Raw genomic sequence first — 23,165 nt, forward strand, 5'->3', positions numbered from 1 at the left:
TTCTGACCTTCGGGTTGAGTGAACGCTGGCGCGTTTTGGCTGCCGCTGCTCAACCCGTATTGTTTTGTGTTTTTTGTTATTGTAAAGTGTCCTTGGGTGTCTTGAAAGGCGCTTCTAAATAAAATCTATTATTATTATTATTATTTCCAGAACCGCATGGAGGAGAGCAAAGCGCTGTTCAGGACCATCATCACATATCCTTGGTTTCAAAACTCCTCTGTCATCCTCTTCCTCAACAAGAGGGACCTGCTGGAGGAGAAGATCATGTACTCTCACTTGGTGGACTACTTCCCGGAGTTTGACGGTACTGCTTTCTTCCTTTGAATGAAGTTACATTGGCTGTTTAGTTGTAGGTGTCGGGACATGCCAATTTCCTGATTGTGAGTATGTCCCTATTTATGCTTGTATGGACATTACAAACGCTAAAAGAATATCAAAACATTTTGGTGACCTGTGCAAAGATGAATTTTGATCATATAGTGACACCATGTGGCTAGAAGGGGATCTACATTAAAATAGCCCTTGACTTCCACCAATTGGAGTGTTATTAGGTCCACACTGAAATGAAATCTTCCAGAATTAAGTCATATTCCATGCAGAATAACTTTGACGTTCACTCGTTAAAATTATGGCTTTATTCTCTTTATTGCAACTTCATTCTGATGAAACGTGTTTTTCACTGAACTTTTTCTCAGTATTACGTTGTCCTAACTACTTTATTGAAGTACGACTTTATTGAAGTAATTTTCAACTTAATTATATACATATTTTAAAATACGTTTTGTGGCAACAATGCGGGTTAATTTTGTCACATTTATACTTTGTTGTCAAGTCACACATTTATTCTCTTATCATTACAAGTGACTCGCTGTAATATTGCAACACAAACATTTCGTCTTTGGGAAATTGCAGCTGTTTTTGAGACAGATCTGATCAGCTGATCAAAGCTGCAGCTATTTTGTATTTTATGCAAAATTGGTAATAGGGTGTAATGTCAATTTGCTCACCAATCAATGATGTCATTGATCGAATCCACAAAATAAAACATTACAACAAACACAATCTGTTTTATTCCAGGGATGTTCATTGTTACCATCGTTAAAAGTCCAAGATTTCTCAGCATACAGTTGTACTTTTTAAAATAATGATTTATTGTATTTTTGTTTTTAAACATGACATGTGGCGTGCTTATTTTTTTTATCTTTTACCAGGCCCTCAGCGTGACCCATTGGCAGGTCGCGAGTTCATCCTGAAAATGTTTGTGGACTTGAACCCGGACAGCGACAAGATCATCTACTCGCACTTCACCTGCGCCACCGACACGGAGAACATCCGCTTTGTCTTTGCTGCCGTCAAAGACACCATCCTGCAGCTCAACCTCAAAGAGTACAACCTGGTGTGAAGTGCTCTGTGACAGAGAAAGAGAGGAGAGAGAGCAAGCCACACACACACACACACACACACACACACACACACACACACACACACACACACACACACACACACACACACTCTCTCTCTCATCCACTTCTAGAACATACACATTTGCATGGAACATAGTCATCCGCTTCGCTCCACACTCGCTATTTCTTTTTTCGGGTGTCTTTTGTTACTCATCACAGTGTACACATCACATGAGCCTTTCTATGGGGGGGTTTCATGGTTGAACCGACAGTACTATATTATCAGCAGTGCTTGTGTGTCACTTGGGTGGCCCATGTCTAAGACTTTCCGGTTCAAAGGGCTCTCTCCCTACTTGTGTACACCGTGCATGCTGTACTCGACTACAGTGTGCTCATATTAAAGAATATATCAGTTGGTGTTTAAAAAAAAAAAAAAATAAGGAATGCCCTCCAATCCAGAGCGCACCTGCTCTGTCGAATGTAAATAGATTTGCTTACACATAGATGACTTATCTACTTTTTGCCTACTTTGTAATTACAGTGGCTACACTCAAAAGGATTGTAACCCCCCTTTGCCCTCTTGGCGTTTCAAGTGTTAATACCCCTTTAAGACAGCACTACCACTATATTTACTGCGAATCGCTCCACAGTTGCGTTGCCAAATTGACTCCACATTTCTGGTTTGTTTTTTGTAAATAGAAATACTGTACAGTATGTTGCCAGTATTCCCTTAGTGCAGGAGTGGGAGTCGGTCTGCCATGCAGTTCTCTGCCTCTTGAGACGTGTTAAATTTACGTGGCGCGCCGACGAGAGCAGGGGAGTTGTCTCTTCTATTTCCGTAAGTAGTGCTTTCCTATGAATCACGAGTTTATTAGAGTCCTGTGACCACATGATGCAAACTCAAATTCGAAATTTAATTTTGGCAATCTATTGAGTGCGGCGTTTCTCAACCTTTGTTGTACATTAGAAAAACGTCTGATGGCATACCACCAAAGAAAAAATGTCATAGCAAGTACAGATACTGATTAGATGAGCACAAAGCTTTTATTCCGTTGCATAAAAGGCAAAATGTGGATACACAGGTTAATTGTATTTTTTGTCATCAAGTGGTAAAGCTTTACGTTATTGTGCCTGTCACTATACATCACCGACATCGATGGATGAATAACAATATATGATTTGTAGAATATAAATAGTGTTAAAAAAATTCATGGAATTGGCACAGTGGTTTGGATTTACTGGTATAGTGTACGCGGTTGAAATCTAGGGGGAGTTTGTTTAAGGACTTCTTGGAAAAAAGCTAAATAATTTTAAAATGCCCACTTTAAACCAAAATAGCATAGACTTACAATTTCTTGAATCACAAGCATTCCCCTAATGACTAGGTATAAATTCTTGACACTCACTTGTCATAAACGTGCCTACCAAATGTGCATTTTCACCCAGATCAAAGGAAAAAAAGTTGATTTCATATTAACTTTTATTTTATTTTATTTTTTTTAAGGTGGGCAAGCCCTAGCAATTAGATTGAATTAGTAATTAAGAATCCAACCTAAAGTGGTCCTTTTCCTCCATGTATTTAATACTCGAGACCAATTGATATATTTTTAAAATGCTTTACTAATTTAATATTGCTTTTACAAACCTTTTCAGGTTTTAATTACTCGTAAATATTTGCTATTCACGGTCAGGCTCGGTCCCGATCCTCCATGAAAACTGGGGTTCACCGTACTGCCATATCAATCTGTTTATGGCATAACAATCCTCACCTTTAAAGGGGGAGTCAAGTCAAAAATTGTCTTTACAAGAATATAACCCGTTTTATTCATCTCGGGGGGAGGGGGGCACTTTCTCTTGTACTGCCATTTGCCGCCGGCTAAAAATGACATCACTGTGCCTAAGGGCTTAGCTTGCGCACACTCGCCTGTTTTCTGGGGTTGGTAACTTGTGATTTCTTTTGTTCTTCTAATGGTGGAAGCGACCTCCCTAATCACACCGTTTCATTTCAATACATTATTATTAGTAGTAGTAGTTGTGCAGCCAATTTTGCTTCTCATTCAACTGCATTGCTTCAGCTTTTTTTCGGTGTTTAACTGGCACATTTGATCAACGACTTGAAAAGTGGTTGATTTTGTTTTTTTCTTCTCTGTATGGGATCTTCTCGGTGTCGAGCTCCAACGAAGAGACTGTGGCTTTTATACTGCTGTACGATACCCAAGCTATTTTACCGGCGAAGATGTGTTTTGTCTTTCGAACATTCAAGCAGTCGGTTTTTGAAAATTCTCATCGGTGGAATGGCAGCATTTGCTCCATTTTCGGGTTCACGCTTTATGCAAAAGTCAGAAAAAGACAAAAAAAAATTTTGAACTCAAAAACACATCTAGTGGTTGAACATTTTCTGTCAGAGCATTCTTGAATTTTTGTAATTTTTAAAACAGAATATGTTGACTGTTGGTACCAATCCCATATCGTGTCTCTCGATGTTTTTACTCTTTCTCTAGAGCGGGGTTCCCCAAACTGATTCTGGGGTCAGATATTTTCTCGGCAAAGGGCTTTTTGATTCTTTGTAATGAGTTCCTGCTCTGGTTCCGAGTATGTGGCAGTGATGTATTTTGGTGAGCGGGATGGGGGAAGAAGCGCCTTTCAATTTGGCCACTTGAGTTGACCCAGTTGAGGAAACCCTGCTCTATAGCTCTTCAGAAGATGTAATTCAGGTGTGTTGTCATCACCTTGTTATGACAAGGGCTACTATTTGCAGCTTTGGTAGGTAACAGTGCTGTGTGATTGAGGTGGGGGAGATTGTGGGTGCGGGGAGGGGGGGCGGCATCTAAACCACAGATGCCTATACGTAACATTCCAGGTGGCTTTTTGTTTTTGTCACATTTTGCCTTTTTACAAGACAAAAAGAAAGCATCTCGACTCTATTCCCTTTACCTTTTCACTTCTTCGCTTTGCTGACATTTCAACATCCTCACAGTGTTTTCTTTTGCTAAAGACTGCTCGTGCTTTAAAAGGGCCCCATTTGTCGAATAATGCAGACGTCTTCATATTAAAGTCAAAAAGCCAGCCGAGGTGTCTCTCGTTGTGCATCGCAATGGTTCCCGAACCTTTTATTGAGCCAAGACGTATTTTATTGTACATTAAAAGTCCCGGCGCTCCACAAAAAAAAAAAAAAAAAAGTCTCAAAAATGATATCCTGGAACTATGAATTGTTATGCTTGTCAGGTAGCTGCAATCGATTTGCTTTGTAGGACAAAACCAATTTCAGCGAAGTTGGGACTTTGTGTTAAACATAAATAAAAACAGAATACAATGCTTTGCAACTCATGTTCGAATCATATTGAATATAAAGACAAAATACTTAATATTTAAAATAAGTAATCAAACCGAAACTTGGTTTTAAGCAAACAATCATGAGCGTAGAATTTTATGGCTGCAACATGTCCCAAAAAAGCTGGGACAGGTCATGTTTACCGCTGTGTTATATTACTTTTTCTTCTAACAATATTCAATAAACTTTTGGGAACTGAGGACACGAATTGTTGGAGGCTTTGTGGGTGGAATTCTTTCCCATTCTTGCTCGATGTACAGCTTCATTTGTTCAACAGTCCGGGTCTCCGTTGTCATATTTTACGCTTCATAATGCGTCACACATTTTCAGTTTGAACATTAAAAAAAAAAAGGTATTGTCAATGTAGTGTATTCAGTTAAATATAGGTTGAGCATGATATGCAAATCATTGTATTCTGTTTTTATTTTTGTTTAGCACAATGTCCCAACTTCATTTGAATTGGGTTGGTAAACCAATTATTTTGGGACCAATTAAGTGAAATTGCTTAAATTCTTGCAGAGCAACGGTTGGGAATCACTGATGTAGTTAGTCTATAGTGTGTATTTCACTGAAATATTTCAAAGCACTTGTAATACAGTTCCGATCCTGAACTGGAAGGACTCGGAAAACATTTCTTCAGTTTACATTGAAACAAAGCAGTGTTTACCAACCGAAGCCATGTTGAAATGAGAAAACTCTCACAACGCACCACCAAATAGAACGTCACAAAGTACAGAAATGAGGGTCTTATCTCAATTTACTCACAAAGTTGACTAATATGAAATGTGTACCCGTTTAGTTGAACATGAAGCTATTCTGTTGTATGAATAGCCACAGATGGATGAGCATTTCATTTTTCGGCTTGTGATAGGTCGATGCCATAGATCGACAATCATTTTTTTGGACTATTTAGGTAAAATTAGATCATTTTTCTGTGGAACACTATCAGTTTTCATGACACATTAAAAAAAGTACTTCATAAATTTCACATACCGCCAAAAGCATCTCACTGGCCAGAGTTTGAGCTGCATTGTGTTTGTTTACAGAGTACACTTTCTTTCCCTGACCCACTTCCATATTGGTGGTCGGCCTGTGTACTGTACCCGATGTCAGTAAATGCGAACGCACCGTACCGTGAACACGCTTAGTCGTTATTCCAGTTTATACATATCGTCGTTGATACATTCAAAGAATCTAGCCTGTTGCTAACCTAAAAGAGCAGCCCCTATTGAGTCACTCAAACAGCCTCAGAAATGATTTAAACATAATGACTTTTAGATTTCAGAGATAGTGCCAAGCAAAACGTACTGCAGGAGTGTGTATTTTCATGCAAACCTTGTTCTGGCCCAGGGTAGGGAAATGGCCATCGATTTCTTGAAATGAATGAATTTGCTGCCGCCCCTTGCTTGATTGGAGTGTGTCATCTCCATGGGTCAGCGCACTGTAATGACTTGATACTCAACCCCCACCACCACCACCACCACCTCCACCCCCCACCGCCCCAAAAAAAAAACTTTATGCTTTGCTTCAGCTCCCAACGGTCATTTTGAGCTCTGTTTTATGTAAAGAAGACACACGTTACCACCTGTATATTTTGCAACCACTTAAGATGTTTTGTTTTTCAATAACTTTGTGTAGTGGTGTACAAATTGAAAGTAATGTATTTTTTTTAAGTATACCAAATGTAAATTTTGTACCATGAGTGTGCCAATCCCCTTACTTTGTAAAGCCAGACTCTTGACTTAATACTTAAGTGCCAATGTTGTGAGCAAGGGGCGGGCGAGGGGAATCAGGGCCTGTGAATTTTCATGGTCCACTTTTTAAAAAGAAACACAAAATATGTGATTAATTAACAATTTTATTCTTTATTTAATGATGGTTGAACTGCTGTTTTTAACTGCATGTGTTGGGCAGGGAGGGTGACGTGGTCATGCCAGCTATGCTATCACGGAAAGGGTTGTGCTTATTGTTCACTTGTTGATTTACAGTATTTTAGCCATATTTCCCTTTTTTTTAATGTTTCATTTCAACCACTGTTGCCTGAACCTCATCTTAACATAAAAACAACTTTCATAGCCTTCTCCTTTTCAATGTTTTCAATTGGAATAAAAAAAATATTCCTATACTTGCCTACATGGATTTTTTTACTTTCTTTTCAATGTTTTCGCACGCACCCTCCGATTGCATTGATATGACTCTTCAGTACTTACAACAGACAATAATTGTATTTTTTTTAAATTTTGTTGCTATATATTACCGTGATTACAATTTTTTTGAAATTCTAAGGCTGAAAATAGGCTGTTTCCCCATCTCAGTTTGCAAGTCAAAATTCACAAATATGCATTTTCACGGCGTATCCACATAGTGGCGCCATTTGCTCAGACACCCGCAAATGAGCGTCTTGCTGGTGTAGAGCTTTCTCATCCAGATCGATGCTTTTGGCTCTGTGCTTCTCTTCCCGGCCAATCTACCCAGTGTAGTTCTATGCGGGGCGTGCACAAGCAGAGCTGCTCGTCCTTGGACAGAGAAGACAGACTCACAAGACTTGACTTAACAGCCACAGCAAGGAGAGGCGACACGACTTTAAAGAAGACATTTCTCGGTGTTTTCTCGAGAAAGTTGTCAGCCTGTTTTTAGGTTGTTTTTTTCAGCGACATATCCAGGCTGTTTGCTGCTGTGTTTTGTGGCTTGTTTTTCTCGCGAGTTGGGACGTAAAAAACGGGATTGAACTAACCAGCAGACATTTTGTCATTCCCCCCCCCCCCCCCCCTCAGACACATTTTTCACCCAGCAAACTTGTTCGACCTGGTTTATTTAAAAATTTTTTTAAAAATCTCGTCAGTTATTTTTTGTATTGTTTTAAGCTGAACCGAGTGAGTGTGAAGCGCAATTCCAAATGTCCCACGGAGCGATGTATCATTTTTGATTGACATCTTTTTTTGGGGTGGGGGGAGTATTAGCTTAGCCTATATGCTCGCTGGTTAGCTCTAACCACGACGTCATTCCCAAACCAAAGTCAAAATTGGAGTTTTTATTTGGGTTAGGGTGAGTGCGTTTTGGGGAGGGAGGGGGCGTCTCGCTAGCTAGCTGTGAGCTAGACGCTGGACAGCTCCACTTGGACCAGTTCTTTTTGAGAGGGGGGGTGGGGGGGGACAAAGGAAAAATATCAACACAAGGCTTTTTTGTTTTAGGGGGGAGAAGACAGCAACAAGGGACTGACATGATGTTTCCACAATCAAGACACTCAGTAAGTCATTTAATTTATTTTTATTATGTGGTGAACCTGCTATTTGTCTTTCGAAAAAATGCTCAATTTTGTTTTCACGATCATTTAAAAAAACTGCCAAGAATTGTATTAATTGTATTAATTGTGTGCGTTAAAATTCATGTTCATATTTTATTTGAATGTATTTTAGTATTGGAAGCACGACATCTTGCGTTGCCATGGTAACAGAGACTCAGTCCATAGCGTGCACTCTACCATTGGCTAAGCATAAGTCGGCAGGTACTTTGTTGGAGTTAAAAATTACACATTGAGATCACTTATGCTTGAAATTGGGCACCTCGTGTTTGGCATATCTGCCTCACAGTCGAGAGGTCTCGGGTTCAAATCCCTGCATGTGCTTGTGCAGGCTTCCTCCAGCACTCCCAAAACACACGTTTTGTTTATTGCAGACTCCATTTATTAGATCACAAAATTGTTTACAAATATTGGGGAAAAAAATCCAAAAGCAGATGCAGAGAAATCTTGAATTAACAATGGCCCCACAGAACGGTGAACACGATTGTGTTCTCTGTAATGTCTTAATTTGTGGATGTCATTGATTGATTGGCAAATTATGACTTTACAACCAATCACAGATTTTGCACTAAAATGCAAAACATCTACCGATCCGTGTAAAGTCTAATCGACATAAGCCGATCACATATTTTTCCACGGAAGTCGACCGATCACGATCAGTGGCCACTCGATCCGAGTACCATTACGTTAAAGTGTTCGTCATGACATCTTTTCTACTTAACAAGTTTGGACTAAACCGAAGTCAGCATATCATACATTGTTTTACAAAATTAATGCAAACCCACCTGTGGCTTCGAGAAGAGGAGAAGACAATACACACACCAAATATGCCAACTTCCGAGCTCCCCATTCTCCAAGCCTGCTCCTTTTTGGATCGCGCTCTCCCGCTATTGGAAGCTGGCTGTGTTGTAAAACTATCGCAATGATATTGTCCCACATTGTTTATTTCGCCACGTGGTGTGTGTGTGTGTGTGTGTATGTATTGTTTGATGCTGCTGTGTGTCACATCGTAAGTACAGTCTCGACACTGATTGGCTGTCGTGATGGCCGCTATTGGAAGCTTGCTGTGTTTTGTAACTCATAGTGTCCACAGACCGCAATGATATTGTCCCACATTGTTTATTTTGCCACACGGTCTGTGTGTATATATGTACCTCTATGCACTGACAACATTTTACATTGTATTACATTGAGATGTCGATTTGAATTTGATTAATTATTCAACCCTATTCATGACAATAATACAAATTGTCACTTCTACCCTAATCTTCGTGGGTGAACAAATACAGGACCAATGTAACTTTAACATGTTTCGTCATACCGTGACAAAAGCGAAGTACGCTAGTAATGCAAATTAAAATTTTGTGCTGTCACGATTTATCCGTTAACGGTTTCGTCCCTACGTGAGAAGATAAAATGTGAAGGCCAAGCTAAAAGTCACCCATTTGACTATTTGAGCCACATAATTAACAATGATAGACAGGACTGAAGCGCGTCACAATAGAGTCTATTCTATATCTGCCGTTGGCCTTCAAAGCACCTGTTAGCGCCACTGTCACCCCCATATGTCGTGCTGCCGCCTCTACTGTCACGCAGCCTTGTAGATGAGCTTCATGCGTGACATTCATATAGATAAGAATGTCAAGATAAGTCAGTCTTTCTCATACTGGCATGCACAGGCATAGTTTCATCACCTTTGTATGAAACTCTGGCATTTGGATCGGCATCTGCGGGGGGGGGATGCCTCAAAGGTCACTTGGAGGTCAAATTGAGTGAGACGGCAGCATACCACACTTGGTCTCGCTTGAGTTAAGGAGCATGAAAGGGTGAATCGTTTAGATTTGTCTTTGGCTTTTTGTGACACTTTCTCCTCAAACTGGAGCTTTTCAATTTCGGGCGTGTATCAAAAAAGATGTTGTGTCATCATGTGTGGCTACACACAATGCCAATCCCCCCCTCTCCTCAATGAATTAGTTTAGTAATCTGCTCTTTTCGCAGGTTACGGGCACAGTTCATTGGATTAATTGTGGTGGGGATGGAAAAAGCCTCTTTGGATTCCTGACCCACTTGATAGCATTTGGCATATTGTTGGCTTTTTTCTTTTTTTTTAACTTGATTAATCCTAATGCAGCTTCAACAAAGCTGCTCTTGGCGTGCCAGTTGAGGGGAAAAAAGTGCTAATGTTGAAGGATGGCTAGGCAAAATCCCTGCACACTAAGGTTTATACGTTGTGTACAATGGCTGTAAATGCTAAGAATACATCACGGTAAACAAAAATAAAAATAGTGTACTTTCCACACTCAAAGGCACACTGGATTATGAGGCGCACCTTCAATGAATGGCCTATTTTGTAATTTCTTTCATACATTGGGTGCACCGCACTATCAGACGCAATCTACAATGCATCCACTAGATGGAGAAACGGCAACAGAACGATCAGATGTCAAACTTATTTCATAAAGCAGCGACACAGTTCACTTAGCCAACAGCAAGTTATAACATTGACTCGTTAGCGTTGAACTCCCTTGCCACTGCTCTATTTCCGTGTTCAACTGCATAACCAATCGCCTTAAATTTGAACTGCGTTGTAAGCATGTCTCGAGCAAGGAGTCATTTTGGTGTCGAAATATTACCGTAATGACCATACACAAGGCACATTGGATTTTAAGGCGCTGTGCACTTTTAAGAAAATTGAAGGCTTTTAGGTGCGCCTTTTAGTGCGGAAAATATGGTCATTGGATACCAACATCCTGAATGTTCTTTGATGAATGAAACAGCATCCATATCGATCTGTGTGCAAGTCCAAAGCGGCCGGTGTACGCACAATGCGGAAATGATTGAAGACTTGAAGAAAAGGGTGACTCCGAACCAAAATGTCTCATACAGTGCCTGTGTTGATTGGACCATACTCGCACATACTGCAAATAAATGAGTGTGCAAATGCGACCAATTTAGTCACACTGCCCTCGTTCTTTGTCGCCAGTGCTGAGGTTTTGCTTTCAGGCTAACAATAATCTCAATTGTCAAGGCTAGCTAAGCTAAACACTATATTTTTGTATTGACGGAAGGCTGTGTTGGCCGCACATTACACCGCACTGCTCCACAGACTATGTTTAGTGGCCGACTGGAAGACGAGATGTGGAAAACACACGATTAGAGATTAATGGACTTCAAGCTTTAAACGTTGACGGGCAGTCGTCAAGTTGACTTGTCATCTAGTCAACTAATCGGTTGGACCCCTGCCACGCACACACGCGTGCACCCGCAAATACACACATACACAAACACTCAGGTCTGATGTACCAGTGGGAGGGTCAGGGACATTATGAAGCCCACTTGAATTAACAGAGCAGCCCCCAGCCTTTACTCTAAAATCTTCGGCTGTGTGTGTGTGTATGTGTTGGAGGGGGTCTTAATCCTGGTGGTCCCCTGTCATGCTCATTAAATAACCCCCCGCACCCCCGCCCCAAACCCTCTCCTCCGCATTTGTGTGCCGTGTGTGTATGCGTGCGGGCAGCCCTAGCAGTGTTTGTGTAGCCAGTGGAAAAAGAGTCTTGTTGATCATTCTTGCAAGGACACACACACACACACACACACACACACACACACACACACGCACATTCTTAGCAGCCTCAAGGGTCTTATCTTCTTTTAATATGTGTGGGGAGGGGAAATTGAATGTGGGGGTCGGTTGGAAGCTTGACACACGCAGGCCAGCAGATGTCTGGGTCATTGAGGTTAGGCCAACTGATTAGCATGACAAACGTGCACCTCCCCACCCTCTGCGGGGGGGGGGGGGGGGGCTTGCTTTTGACTAGCCAAGTTGACGACATGGGTCACAGGTGATGTTGATTTTTGTCAAGAATGGCTTGAATGGGAGGGGCGTCGCCGCTTCGGACACAATTAGAGCTACAACATACAAATGAATACAATTGGAAACACTCGGGGCTCCCTTTTTGTTTGTAGATGGTGCATATGCTCGAGGCGTAAATACTGCCGCATCTTCATTTTTGTGCCGGGGGAAAGTTTAGTTTACAGTGTTTGGGAATTTGACAGACCGCGTTGCACCAGACAATTTGGTCACAGAAAGTAGACTAGACCTTAGACCAGCTCGGAGCAGCTCTAAGTTGTGGTGCAGGTGGTGTGACGGGGTTTTGGTGAATTTGATTGAGGCGCAAGCAGACAAATTCTGCCCTATGTTGATATGTGGTGGATGTCGTCGAATTTCATTCATAATTTTGACAACAACCTTGAAACCTTTGAGTCATTGTCGAAATAAATTAATTGCATCATTATTAATTCATTCATTAATTAAATGATGCGCCAAGGATCAAAAATGATTCTTGCCTAATTTGATAATCCGTTAGTTGTCGATTAACTCATTCACTCCCAAAGACGTTTTTAAACGTCTTTTCAGACTTGGTCCAGAATTGGCTGGTACTGAATGAGTTAACGGTTGCACCTCTAAAATATATCCATCTTTTGTGTGATTTAAGTCGTTTTCCCTTCGCAACTCATAAATAAAAGCAGACGCTCTTGCTTTTGTTTAGCGGTACGAATGTGCGCACCGCATGCGTCTGCATTTTAATGTGGAGGAAGATGGTACAATTTCAAAACAATTGGCAGCCTTTGTGATTGCTTGTTGTTTATCGCGCTGCAAAATGTCCTGAATTTAAACGATTTATCATTTGCGTTGGCATTTGGATGCTCATTGAGTGCGTTTGTGTGGACCCACTGCATCAATATTCAGCTGCTTGTTCCCTACGGGAGCGTGGCGGTGGTGGGAGGTAGATTGGCGCCGGCGGTGCGTCAAGCTAAGCCTTCACCGGTGCAGAACACTGCGCTGGGCTGGAACAAAACTCTCCACAGGGGTTGCTTGATTGGCCCAACTCGCCTCAACCCCGCCAGAGCCCCCTTTGACCTCCGCCTCGACACGGAACACAAGGCCGCACCGCATCGCAGCAGACAAGAGAATTAGCTGCTCTGTTTGTCCGCCTAAGAGCCCCGACTGGAACAATGTATTGCTTCATCCCCGTGATCCTTTTCAGGCTCCGCCAGGATTCACAGCTCGGCAATGACAAGTTAACCCCACTTATTTGTTTGTCTACTTTTCCTGTCTGTGCGATTCGTAATGCACGATGACGGATGTATTGTAAACAGCGACATGCGATCAAATAATGTCTTTGGTGAAGTAGCATTTGGCTCATTATCCAAAATTATTTATACACTGCATTCTAAGTTGCTGTTAACCAGAGATGGGAACTTTCCCCTCTTTTGCCAGTCTTAAAGAAAAATAAGAAGGTTTTTATATGACATGACAAAGGTTGAATAATTTCAAATTTGTTTCCAGCTTTTAATGTGTAAATAAGGCTGCATGGTGGACTAGTGTTTAATAAGTCTGCCTCACAGTTCTGAAGTTTGGGGTTCCTGTTTGAAGTTACTTTACTATCTGCGTGTCTTTGGCTAGACTTACTTCCAGGAGCCACGTTCCAAAAACATACATATTAGTTCTTGGAAGACCCTAAATTGTCTGTACTGCAGGTGCACAAGTGTGTTAGGGTTAGGGTGTGTGTGTGTTGTATGTGGATGCTTGTTTGTCTGAAAATGTACCCTGCAATCGACTGGTGACCGGTCAAGGTTGAGATTGGCTCCCGCTCACCTGTGACTCTTAACAACGACAACAAAAAAACTCAACAAAACTCACCAATTGCTTGCACGGTTGTGGTCAGTCGTTGAAAGAAAATTGTTGCAGGTGGCTGCAAAGTACAGTATGTCACGGCGAAAAGAAAGATTAAAGGAGCTGCAATAATGGATTGCAAGTTGTCTGGCTGTGTCCTACATGTGACAACAATTGTAGGATTGCAAGATGGAAGCCTTCTTAGGCTATCTATCTATCTTTGCCACTTTGCAGAAAATTTAGACTAATCTTCCGCCCCCCTTGCCTTGCTCACCTTGCTTTTTACAAGCAGACATCAATCATCTGTACAACCATGCAGGGTGTAATCTTAACCCTTTAGACCCAACCCAGCACCCCCCCCCCCCCACACACACACACAGACCCCCCCCCACCCCCAGCCCCGATCCTCCTCCACGCGTCTGGCTTTAATCTCAGACATACTCTCCAAACTGTTGGCCCAGTCCTGGCTCACCTTTCCCCCCCCCCTCACTCTTGACAAATTGTCCATTTCCCTCGGCTTTGCAATCTCTGCACTCTTTTTTCCTGTGTGTGTGTGTGTGTGTGTGCGTGCGCGTGTGTGGATGTCAGTTGTGCTATTAAATGCCTCCCCACAGGCACCTTGTCACTTCTGTGTGTGTGTGTGTGTGCGTGTGTGCGCGCATGCGCAGGTGCGTGCATATGTGCATCTGTGTCTCCAGGGCAGCATGCCATGAGTGTCATGTTTGTGTGTGTGTTTTTAGTGCACGCTTGGCTGGCCTTGCACGCGGGGGTCAAGATAGTTGCGCCGAGCAGGGAGCCGGACCGAGCAGTGCCAAGTCTGTGTTTGCAAGGGCACCCCACTCCAAGTGATAAAAGTAGAATAATCCTCTTTAAAGCATCTTAACGAGGTCAACTCTGTCAGGCTGCAAAGGGGGGGGGGGTATGTGTGTGTGTGTGTGTGTGTGTGTGTGTGTGTGTGTATGGGGAGAGGGTGTGAAGGGAGGAGGGGGTAAATTGGGCTAAACCTTGGCTTGGTCCGTGAGAGATAATAATCAAAATCAAATTCCTGGCCCAAACAGGATTAGGCTCTCTCTGCGCTCCAAAGCCCCTGTCCAGAGCGGCTGAAGACACAATCCTTTACCTCAGCCTAAACACACACACCACACACATTTTTACATAAATACACACGTCATTGAAGAGCTGCATTGACCCGGGTTCTTGGACATAACCGTTGGTATTTCAAATGTAGTGATTAGGCTGGAGCAATTTTTTTTTAAATGGCTTTACACTGAAGGTCTAATTGCCCAATTTGGTTTCTGTGTGATTTCAAACTGCCACTTCACCACTCAGTACCAGAGTCAGGAAGACCTTTTCACACTGCACTTGGTTTTCTTGTTGTGTACCGATGGAGAGCACATTAGGACGACGGCAACCCTGTGCAACTTTGAGTATGTACGGCTTTAAAAGGCGGGCTCCGGCCTGATGAGTGACATGGATATCAGCGAATGAGTGTGTAGAGATGGCTGTTGACTGGCGAACCCGAGTTGTTCAATCAGTTTTTGCCGTGCTCACACCCCGTTACTTTAAAAATCAACTGTCGCCACCCGATTTCAATAATTTCTTGGCCACACCTGACACTGACGTCACCTTGCATGAATTATCTGAATGCGCAGTCATAAACAGTTGTGTGAAAGGGTCTTGAGTTTCCACAAAAGGGGTGCAGCCGTATCTTATGAGAGCCATTTTTCCAAAGATCTAACGGCAATTGTGACCAGCTCAAACGCGGCAGAGGTGTGAATTCACGATAGAGAACAGTCATTTCCATCTATTTTGATAAAATAAACACAAATAAAGTTGTGTCGCGACGACGAGACTAAACATGGAACCGCTTTGTGATCAGTCAAACAAATATGGATATGGAGCCACATGCTCCGGTAAGTTTCCATTCCACTGTGTGTCCTAACACAATATTTTTTGGGACCTATGAAAATATTTGGGCTTCATTTCAACGGAAGCAAGTTTGCCTCCATCAATATTTTTCGGCACCTATGAATATAATTTGGCTTCATTTCAGCGAAAGCATGTTTGCTTCCATCTTGCACTTTTAAGCTTGAATCTCTTGACGGATGCAGAAAGTGGATGCAGTCAAGTCGTCCTTGACTGGACTGTTGCTATGGCGCATAACAAAACAGCCTCGTCCATCACAAACGCAACACGGCCAACTCTTAGTCACTCCGCATATCTTCTTGCAGTCCTTTTAAAGAGTGGGAGTGAGATAGCATCCAGTCATTAGCCAGGGCTTACCATTCCAACACTATGTCCCTGCACACACACACACGCACACACACATACACACACATATTAAGTGATACGTAAACAGCCAGGCAGGGCTCCAGGAAATACGATCCCCACACTCCCACTACCCTTAGGCAAGATTTACACGGAGGAGGATGTTTTCCAATGTGTCCTGCTGGTACTCTGTGTGTGTGTGTGTGTGTGTGTGTGTGTGTGTGTGTGTCTGTCTGTCTGTGTGCCCTAATCTCCTTCCATTCTCTTTGTTAACTGTTCAGTGGTCTAAAAACAACATTTTGCAATAGAATTCACACGGGTGAGGCAGGGTGAAGAGGCAAGGAGAGAGGTTTGCTGTGTGTGCGTGCGCTTTGCGTGGGGGTTCAGGTGGGACGGCAAGGAAGGCGGGGCAGTAATTTCCTGAAACGACGAGTCCCATTTATTCGCTGAAGACTGTCTCAATTGCCTTGCCGGCGCACAAAGCTTTTTAATGCTTTAATTACGTCTCAAAGGAGCGGGGCAGAATCGAATTAGAGGTTGTCCTACATTTAAAGTGCTGTGTGTGTGTGCGTGTGCGTGTGCGTGTGTGTGTGCGCGCACGTGCATCTTCACGTGCACTATGCAAATTGGGCATGTGAGCAAGAGGCTGTGTGGGCTGTGTGACTCACAGCAATGAATGTTTGTGCCTCATACAAGCACCGTCCTCCCCCCTCATGCCCAGGCCCCCCGAAACACACTTCCATACAAATGCACACCATGTATCATTGTCACACATTCACATACACGCGCACACACCACTGGATGTTGGCATCCACGGGTGGTGCTCACTGTACAAGTCAGCCAGGCACGCTGTTTCTTGCACAAAAACATTTCTGGCTCCTGATGCATGCAGCCACCTTTTCGGTCACAGCAGATGGCACACGTCGCTGTATTACGGCAGTGTTTCATTCACATTATGGCCGTCCATCTGCTGTTAGGGCATCAGTAGAGCACGTTGTTTTGGCCAGTGGCACAGTGTCACATTGACAGCTTTTAGGATTTTCTTTGACTGCAAGGTGATGGCCGTGTATACACGTTGTGCTTAGCCCAATTCATACCCTTACCGACGCCTTTGGCAGCCATCCTACAAGTGAAATAGTCCCATTGACTGATTATGAATTTCTGTTTCAAATGGTAGCAAAATCTCTACCGGTTTTACAAATTTGGTAATCATGTCTCATAGAAAAAAAAAGGATGACAAAAAATGTCTCAGAATCCCATTTTATTTTATAATTATTGCAGAATCTCAATGTAATTGATGACACGTGACAATTTGACATTTCGGTACATATTTTAGCATGAATCGTGGAAGTTGACACGAATGATTTGCTTTGTCCGGCCAGATCTGGCCCCCGGGCCTTGAGTTAGAGACCTGTGGCAGACATGCCTGCCCTGGCGGTCTGATTCCCTTCAAACTCTGTAGACTGCGTCTGGTGTACCTCTCAACATTTGCGTGCAGCAGGAACGTCTACCTGGGGCTGTTGACTGGAAACATACACAGAAAAAAAATGTGATGTTTAAAATGGTTGCGCGCACTGCGCTACACTGGGAGGAAACTAGATCTGGGGCAGCAACTCCTGCCTTGGGCCAACCTGCATGCAAGTCCACACACATACACATACAAACACACACACACACAATATGCAAAAGCCAAGTGGTGCAGGGAGCAGTTATCGCAGCGTGATGTGCGAGGCTGCCTGCAGCTAAGTGCCTTGTGTTGACACATGCTCAACGTGGCACAGAACCAAATAGCCGCGGTGCTGTTTGATGAGTTTGTTCCTCGCCAGTACGGTCCAGAGAGATAATCGAAAAGCTTATTTGGCTTTACAGTCAGCGTCTCTAAGCAACAGCTAGAATTATTATTTTTTTGCTCTGTGTGTGTGTGTGTACTGTTGTTTCTGTGTATCATGCCAGCTCCAGCGAAATGCCTGACATTACAGTTGTGCGTTAGCGCATGTGGCTCGTTGTCCAAGTTTATCTTTGAACGCTCGTTTCCAAGTAGCTGTTTAATGCCACTCCCAGTTGGCCTTTACTCTCAAGCTAAACATCACATAAAGACAATGACTAGTTCTGTGTTTTAAACAAGCCCATGGCTTTATCTTGTGGTCCTTAATGGTAACAAACAATGCACAGCGTTATTGACGGTCCAACAAACAGTTAAGCAGCGGATATTTGAACAAAAACGGTGGCCCAACTCATTGTAGACAGACAAGATAACAATAACAATGCTCTCAGGCATATATTATTTGTCTTTTGTCCAAAAAATACTAATATGACAGCGACTTATTGAGCCGGTTGTCAAACACGTCTTCGTGTGTGTCTTTGTCTGTGTTATACTGCCCCCAGGCGGCCATGGTACACATACCAGAAGGAGCAGCACAATGTCATTGAAGCAAAAAAAAAAAACTGGCAAAAACGGATAAATTCTTTACATTCTATTTAATTTTGTCATCACTGTACGATTTTATAAAGTACATTAATATTGAGTACTATTTTTTTATTAAAACACATTTGAAAGCAGATGCCATAAGAATTTTTATGCTGCATTCCAATTTTCTGTCTGTCTTGCAATGAAATACAAGAAAAAAAAGACACCCGTCGATGATTCCTACCATTATCACCCGAAATACAGGCTGTTTGTGTCTCTCCCATTCGCTGTGTAAAAGTTATTTACCGTATTTAATCGTTTGACGTGTGAGGCAAGCAGAACGCATTTTTGCAACCTGCAGTCGTTTCTATTGTGCCTCATGTTGTCCGGCTACGCTCCTGTGAATGCTATCGGGCCCTATTTTCGAAAGGGAGCAGAGGACAAGTCCTTCCTAATAGCGGCATGCCAGTTTTAGTGGGAAAATGTCACCTTCTCCCACGTGAGCCATTATGCACGCGACTGAGGAATAATGAGATTTTGCCCCCGGTTGGGTTTACACAAGCAGGTCGTGTACGATTGGCTGCGGTTGAAAATGTGGACAGATTTACAATGACAACAAACGACATCAGTCGAGCGTGGTGATAGAGTTATTGTTCTTGGTTGCTATATGGGGCTCTGACAAACTGCTTTAGACATGACATGAAGGCTAGCTGGTGCGTGTTCGTATCCAAAGTGGCGCTCGGGGAATATTTGTGGTTAATGCAGCTGCCCCCTTGTGTGATTAAGGGTGTGCTCACACTCGCCGTGTCGGATTTGGTCGCGATTCGACTTTGCTCTCCTCTACCTCGCCGACATGTCAACGCCACGTTTAGGTATGTCATCATTTCATGTTACGACCCTGCGTTCCTGCGACTTACTTTCGTGACTATGGATTGTTTCTAGTTGCTGTTTTGCATGTTTTGTGCATCGTGGCCGAGGTCACGAAAAACTGCTGTGAGGCGCACCTGCCTAAACTTGGGACACCTACATGCGTGTGATTACTTGATTTTGCATTTTTTTTAACCGCAAACACCAACTTTCTCAAATTGTATGTCCCCAGTGAAATGAATACAAATGTCATTATCGTATTTTCCACACTAAAAAGGTGCACTGGATTATGAGGCGCACCTTCAATGAATGGCCAATTTTGTAATTTTTTTTCATACACTGGGCATTATAAGACGCAATCAACAGTGCATCCACTAAATGGAGCTACGCTCAAGGAAAAGCCAACAGAACGATCAGATGTCAGTAAAACTTATTTAATAAAGCAAACACTGTTCACTTAACCAATAGCAAATTATAGCTTTGACTTGTTAATGTTGAACTCTCTTGCCGCTGCTCTATTTCCGTGTTCAACTGCGTAACCGATCCCCTTAAGTTTGAAGTCTGCGTTGTCAGCCATTTTGGGGTCGAAATATTACCGTAATGACCATACACAAAGCGCATCGGATTTTAAGGCGTGCTGTGAGCTTTTAAGAAAATGGAAGGCTTTTAAGTGCGTGTGCCTTTCAGTGCGGAAAATGCAGTACTCATTTCTTACCTCCCTGAATTTTCAGTTTGATTATTATTATTATTATTTGACCCTTTCAGGGACAGCGTCTACTACATCGCACAGCTTACCGTGTTACAGGTTACAGGGTGCGTGAAAGGCTTAAATACTGTTTTTAAAAAAAAATCATGACAGTGTATGGGGGTACATCACAATTCTGTGCTAAAATGTGTAATTGGATGAGAACCGCATTGGCTAGCGGTTTCTTTTGCTGATCACTGGCCTGAAACCTTGAATTGAAAAAGCGCTCTATCTCCCGCTCGTGTTTTTAATTATTTTTTCCTCTCGAGCCGCCGCTCCCACCCGCTTTTTCACACTCTTCTTCCTCCCTTGGCAGGCTTCATCGCAGCAGCTGAAATTCACAACGTCGGACTCCTGTGACAGGATCAAGGACGAGTTCCAGTTCCTCCAAGCGCAATACCACAGGTGAGAAGACATAAAAATGACCTGGCCTTGATTATTTCTAATTTAATCTGTCACAATGGCTTGGGGGAATCATCGTTGGAAAGTGTTGTGGCCTATTTTCAAGACATGGTATCACTGAAATCATGATGGTTGATTAATTTCCTTCTCTTAAATATGAAAAAAAAAACCCTCATTAAAAGTGCAGTCGTGTAATTGCAGTTGTCCAATGAAAATAATGACATCATTCAAACGTGTCCCTTTGCCTCTCTACATAACTAATAAATGCCTTAAAACTAATCATTTTCTCTGCGCTTTTAAAACAAACTGATTGTTTCAACATTAAAAAAAAAAAAATAAAAAGAATTATGTTCCAGGTGAGTGGTAAGAGTTGTTTGTAACCAAAAGGCATTTCCAGGTTTAGTATTATAGCATACGTTCTGTTCGTACTCGATTCCTACTTTTGCTTGCTGCATGGCTATGCGACCTTTCTATCATGTCATTACAGCTACCCTGGGCATTGCCTTTTTATTTTATGCCCAAGGAAGTGCATTTACCGTTTGAGGATGTAATCTAATTGATTCCTCGCTTTACATCCGCCTCTCTTTGAAGTTATGCTACCTTTTCGGTTACGTATCTCCCTATTACGGCGTAAGAAGTCTCCCCAGAGCGGCTTTTAGAACGCTAACCGATGTGTTTGATGGCAGTTCTGAAAGGTGAGACATCACCGGTTTTCTCTTTGAGCAGGTTGACTTCCTTCCTGGTGTGTTCCTGTGTATTTACGCGTCTACTGTCGAAAAGACTTTTTTTCCCTAAAGACAGATGAAAGCTCGGCCTATTTCGAGTGTAATGGCGATCCTTTTTCTTTCTTTTTATTTGCTGAGGTTTGCGACTTAGCAATAACAGCGTGCATGCGTTTTTTTGTTTTTTTTACTTTCGTCTTTTTTTGTGTGTGTGATTCCCTCAATGGCTAACAGCAGCATTTAACCCCCGTCAGAGAGCCAAAGCACAGTTGAAAGAGCTGTTTTTTGTGCCGGTTGACTTGGGAGGGCGATTTAAAAAGAGGGGAGTCACAGTGGAAGCTTTGTAATGATATGCTGTATCTTGTGGAAGCCTTTAAAAAGGCAAATGTACAACAGGCGTTCCCCTGGGAATAGGAGCAGCCGTTGTATCTGTCGCCGTCTTCCTCCTCCTCCTCCTCCTCCTCGTCCTCCTAATTCCCCTTTCCCTCAGTCCCATGCATAAATAGATCAGGGAATACATCAATCAAAATAAAGATGACAGCGCAAGCGATTTAGAGACGGAAGAATCGCCAATAAAACTCCATCAAAGTGTCTTTGGAGAGCAGCGGTGCATGCCCGCCGGCTGATGAGTGCCAATCGCAGGAGGCGCACAGCCAATCCCAGGTAGACCGGCGGGGGGGAAGGGGATGGGAGGCTTGTTGTCATGACGACGCACCACAAAGCCGACAAACGTACACATGGGAAGCAGGAAGTCGATGCCATGCTTCTCAGCGGGAACGTGACATTGATGTTTGTTTCAGCTGTCTGTGATGCAAATCTACCAGCGGAGCCTTTTACTTGTGATCTGAGTTTTTCAGACGAGGTGAAGCAGCATGTGGTTGCTCGTACACTTTGTTGCGAGTAAACGTCAACAGTTATGTTTGTGATCATCTGGCGTGTCTGTTATGAGTATTCTGGAAGTGTAGCAGCTGTTGTCGTGTTTTTGCAAACGACCGTGTGTACTGCATTCTGTGTCTGCTCTATACAATTTCGTCCTTTAAGACAATAACTCTCATGTTTCCTGCAAGTTTAGATGCATTCCATTCTTTAGAGCTCGTTCTCATTAGGGATGCGAGTGAGCTGGAGAATATCCTAGCTGACCTTTTGGCGCGAAGCATCTAATCACAGGGCACATGTCTATTGACAAGCAACCATTTCACACTCACATTCACACTCTTGGATAAATATAGAGTCTATATTGAAACCAATATGGATGTTTTTGTAGTACGGCAGCAAATTGGAGTATCCAGAGAACATAGTTGAGATTGAGCATATTTGTGCCGCCAAATTTGTCAATTAGTCTGGATTGTTAGTGGGAAAAGAGTCTCGTGTCCAGGATGTTTTAGCGCTGTCGAGTGGCAATTAAAATGCTCATGCTAACACACAACGGGGGTCTCATTATTCCTCGACGATTGGTATTTTTACAGGTTACAGAGGTGACATAAATATGCACCTTCTGTGCATTTCCTGGGGTGAAAATGTTGTCATCTGTAAGCCGCTTATCTTCTTAAATCAGTTTTCGTCACACATCTGCTCCAGGGGGAAAATTTGTAGATATATTTTTGGGTGACTCCAGTCCTGTAACTTTTTCTGACCGTATAATTTTCAAGCAGCTTTGCTGATCAGGTTTGCTTATGTGACTGCCTTCTAAATGATCCTGTACCCATGACCGGCATTAGTTAGATCTGGCATTGTGACACAGCCCGTGTTATAACTACCACGCATCTTTCATTGCTGCTGACAGTATCAATGTACGCTCAGTATCAAGCAGGTTTTAGATCACTCTACCTTGTGCTTGTGCATATCTTTACAACATCACAGCCTTATCCATCCTCGCATGGGACCACACCTTGTCAGACCGGCGTGTCGGCACCGGCTCCTTCAATCAAACGCACGCGGGGTGATTTATCTTCCCCCCTGACCCCCCTGTCGTGTTCATTTTACCATCTGGCTGACTTGTTGACGTGTCCTCTTTTTTGTCCCGTCGCCTCGTGTGTCATCAG

The 23,165-nt window shown here is 42.8% G+C and overlaps 2 protein-coding genes across 5 annotated transcripts in view; both read left to right on the plus strand.

Moving 5' to 3' along the window:
* LOC147202661 (guanine nucleotide-binding protein subunit alpha-11) overlaps nucleotides 1-6,857 on the plus strand; it is a 28,393-nt gene extending 21,536 nt beyond the window's left edge. For all 3 annotated transcript variants that reach the window (XM_086114724.1, XM_086114723.1, XM_086114722.1), the window contains 2 exons: nucleotides 151-304; nucleotides 1,212-6,857. In XM_086114724.1, the coding sequence (XP_085970850.1) occupies nucleotides 151-304; nucleotides 1,212-1,402 (345 nt within the window). In that variant the 3' untranslated portion in view covers nucleotides 1,403-6,857. The remainder of the gene's footprint in view (nucleotides 1-150; nucleotides 305-1,211) is intronic.
* A 372-nt stretch (nucleotides 6,858-7,229) lies between these two features.
* The window catches only part of tle5 (TLE family member 5, transcriptional modulator), a 33,369-nt gene continuing 17,433 nt past the window's right edge, over nucleotides 7,230-23,165 (plus strand). For both annotated transcript variants that reach the window (XM_086115290.1, XM_086115291.1), the window contains exons 1-2: nucleotides 7,230-7,981; nucleotides 20,316-20,404. In XM_086115290.1, the coding sequence (XP_085971416.1) occupies nucleotides 7,955-7,981; nucleotides 20,316-20,404 (116 nt within the window). In that variant the 5' untranslated portion in view covers nucleotides 7,230-7,954. The remainder of the gene's footprint in view (nucleotides 7,982-20,315; nucleotides 20,405-23,165) is intronic.

The sequence above is a fragment of the Hippocampus guttulatus genome, chromosome 7 (assembly GCF_054856545.1).
Source record: "Hippocampus guttulatus isolate MCC_2025c chromosome 7, RoL_Hgut_1.0, whole genome shotgun sequence".
Lineage (NCBI taxonomy): Eukaryota > Metazoa > Chordata > Actinopteri > Syngnathiformes > Syngnathidae > Hippocampus > Hippocampus guttulatus.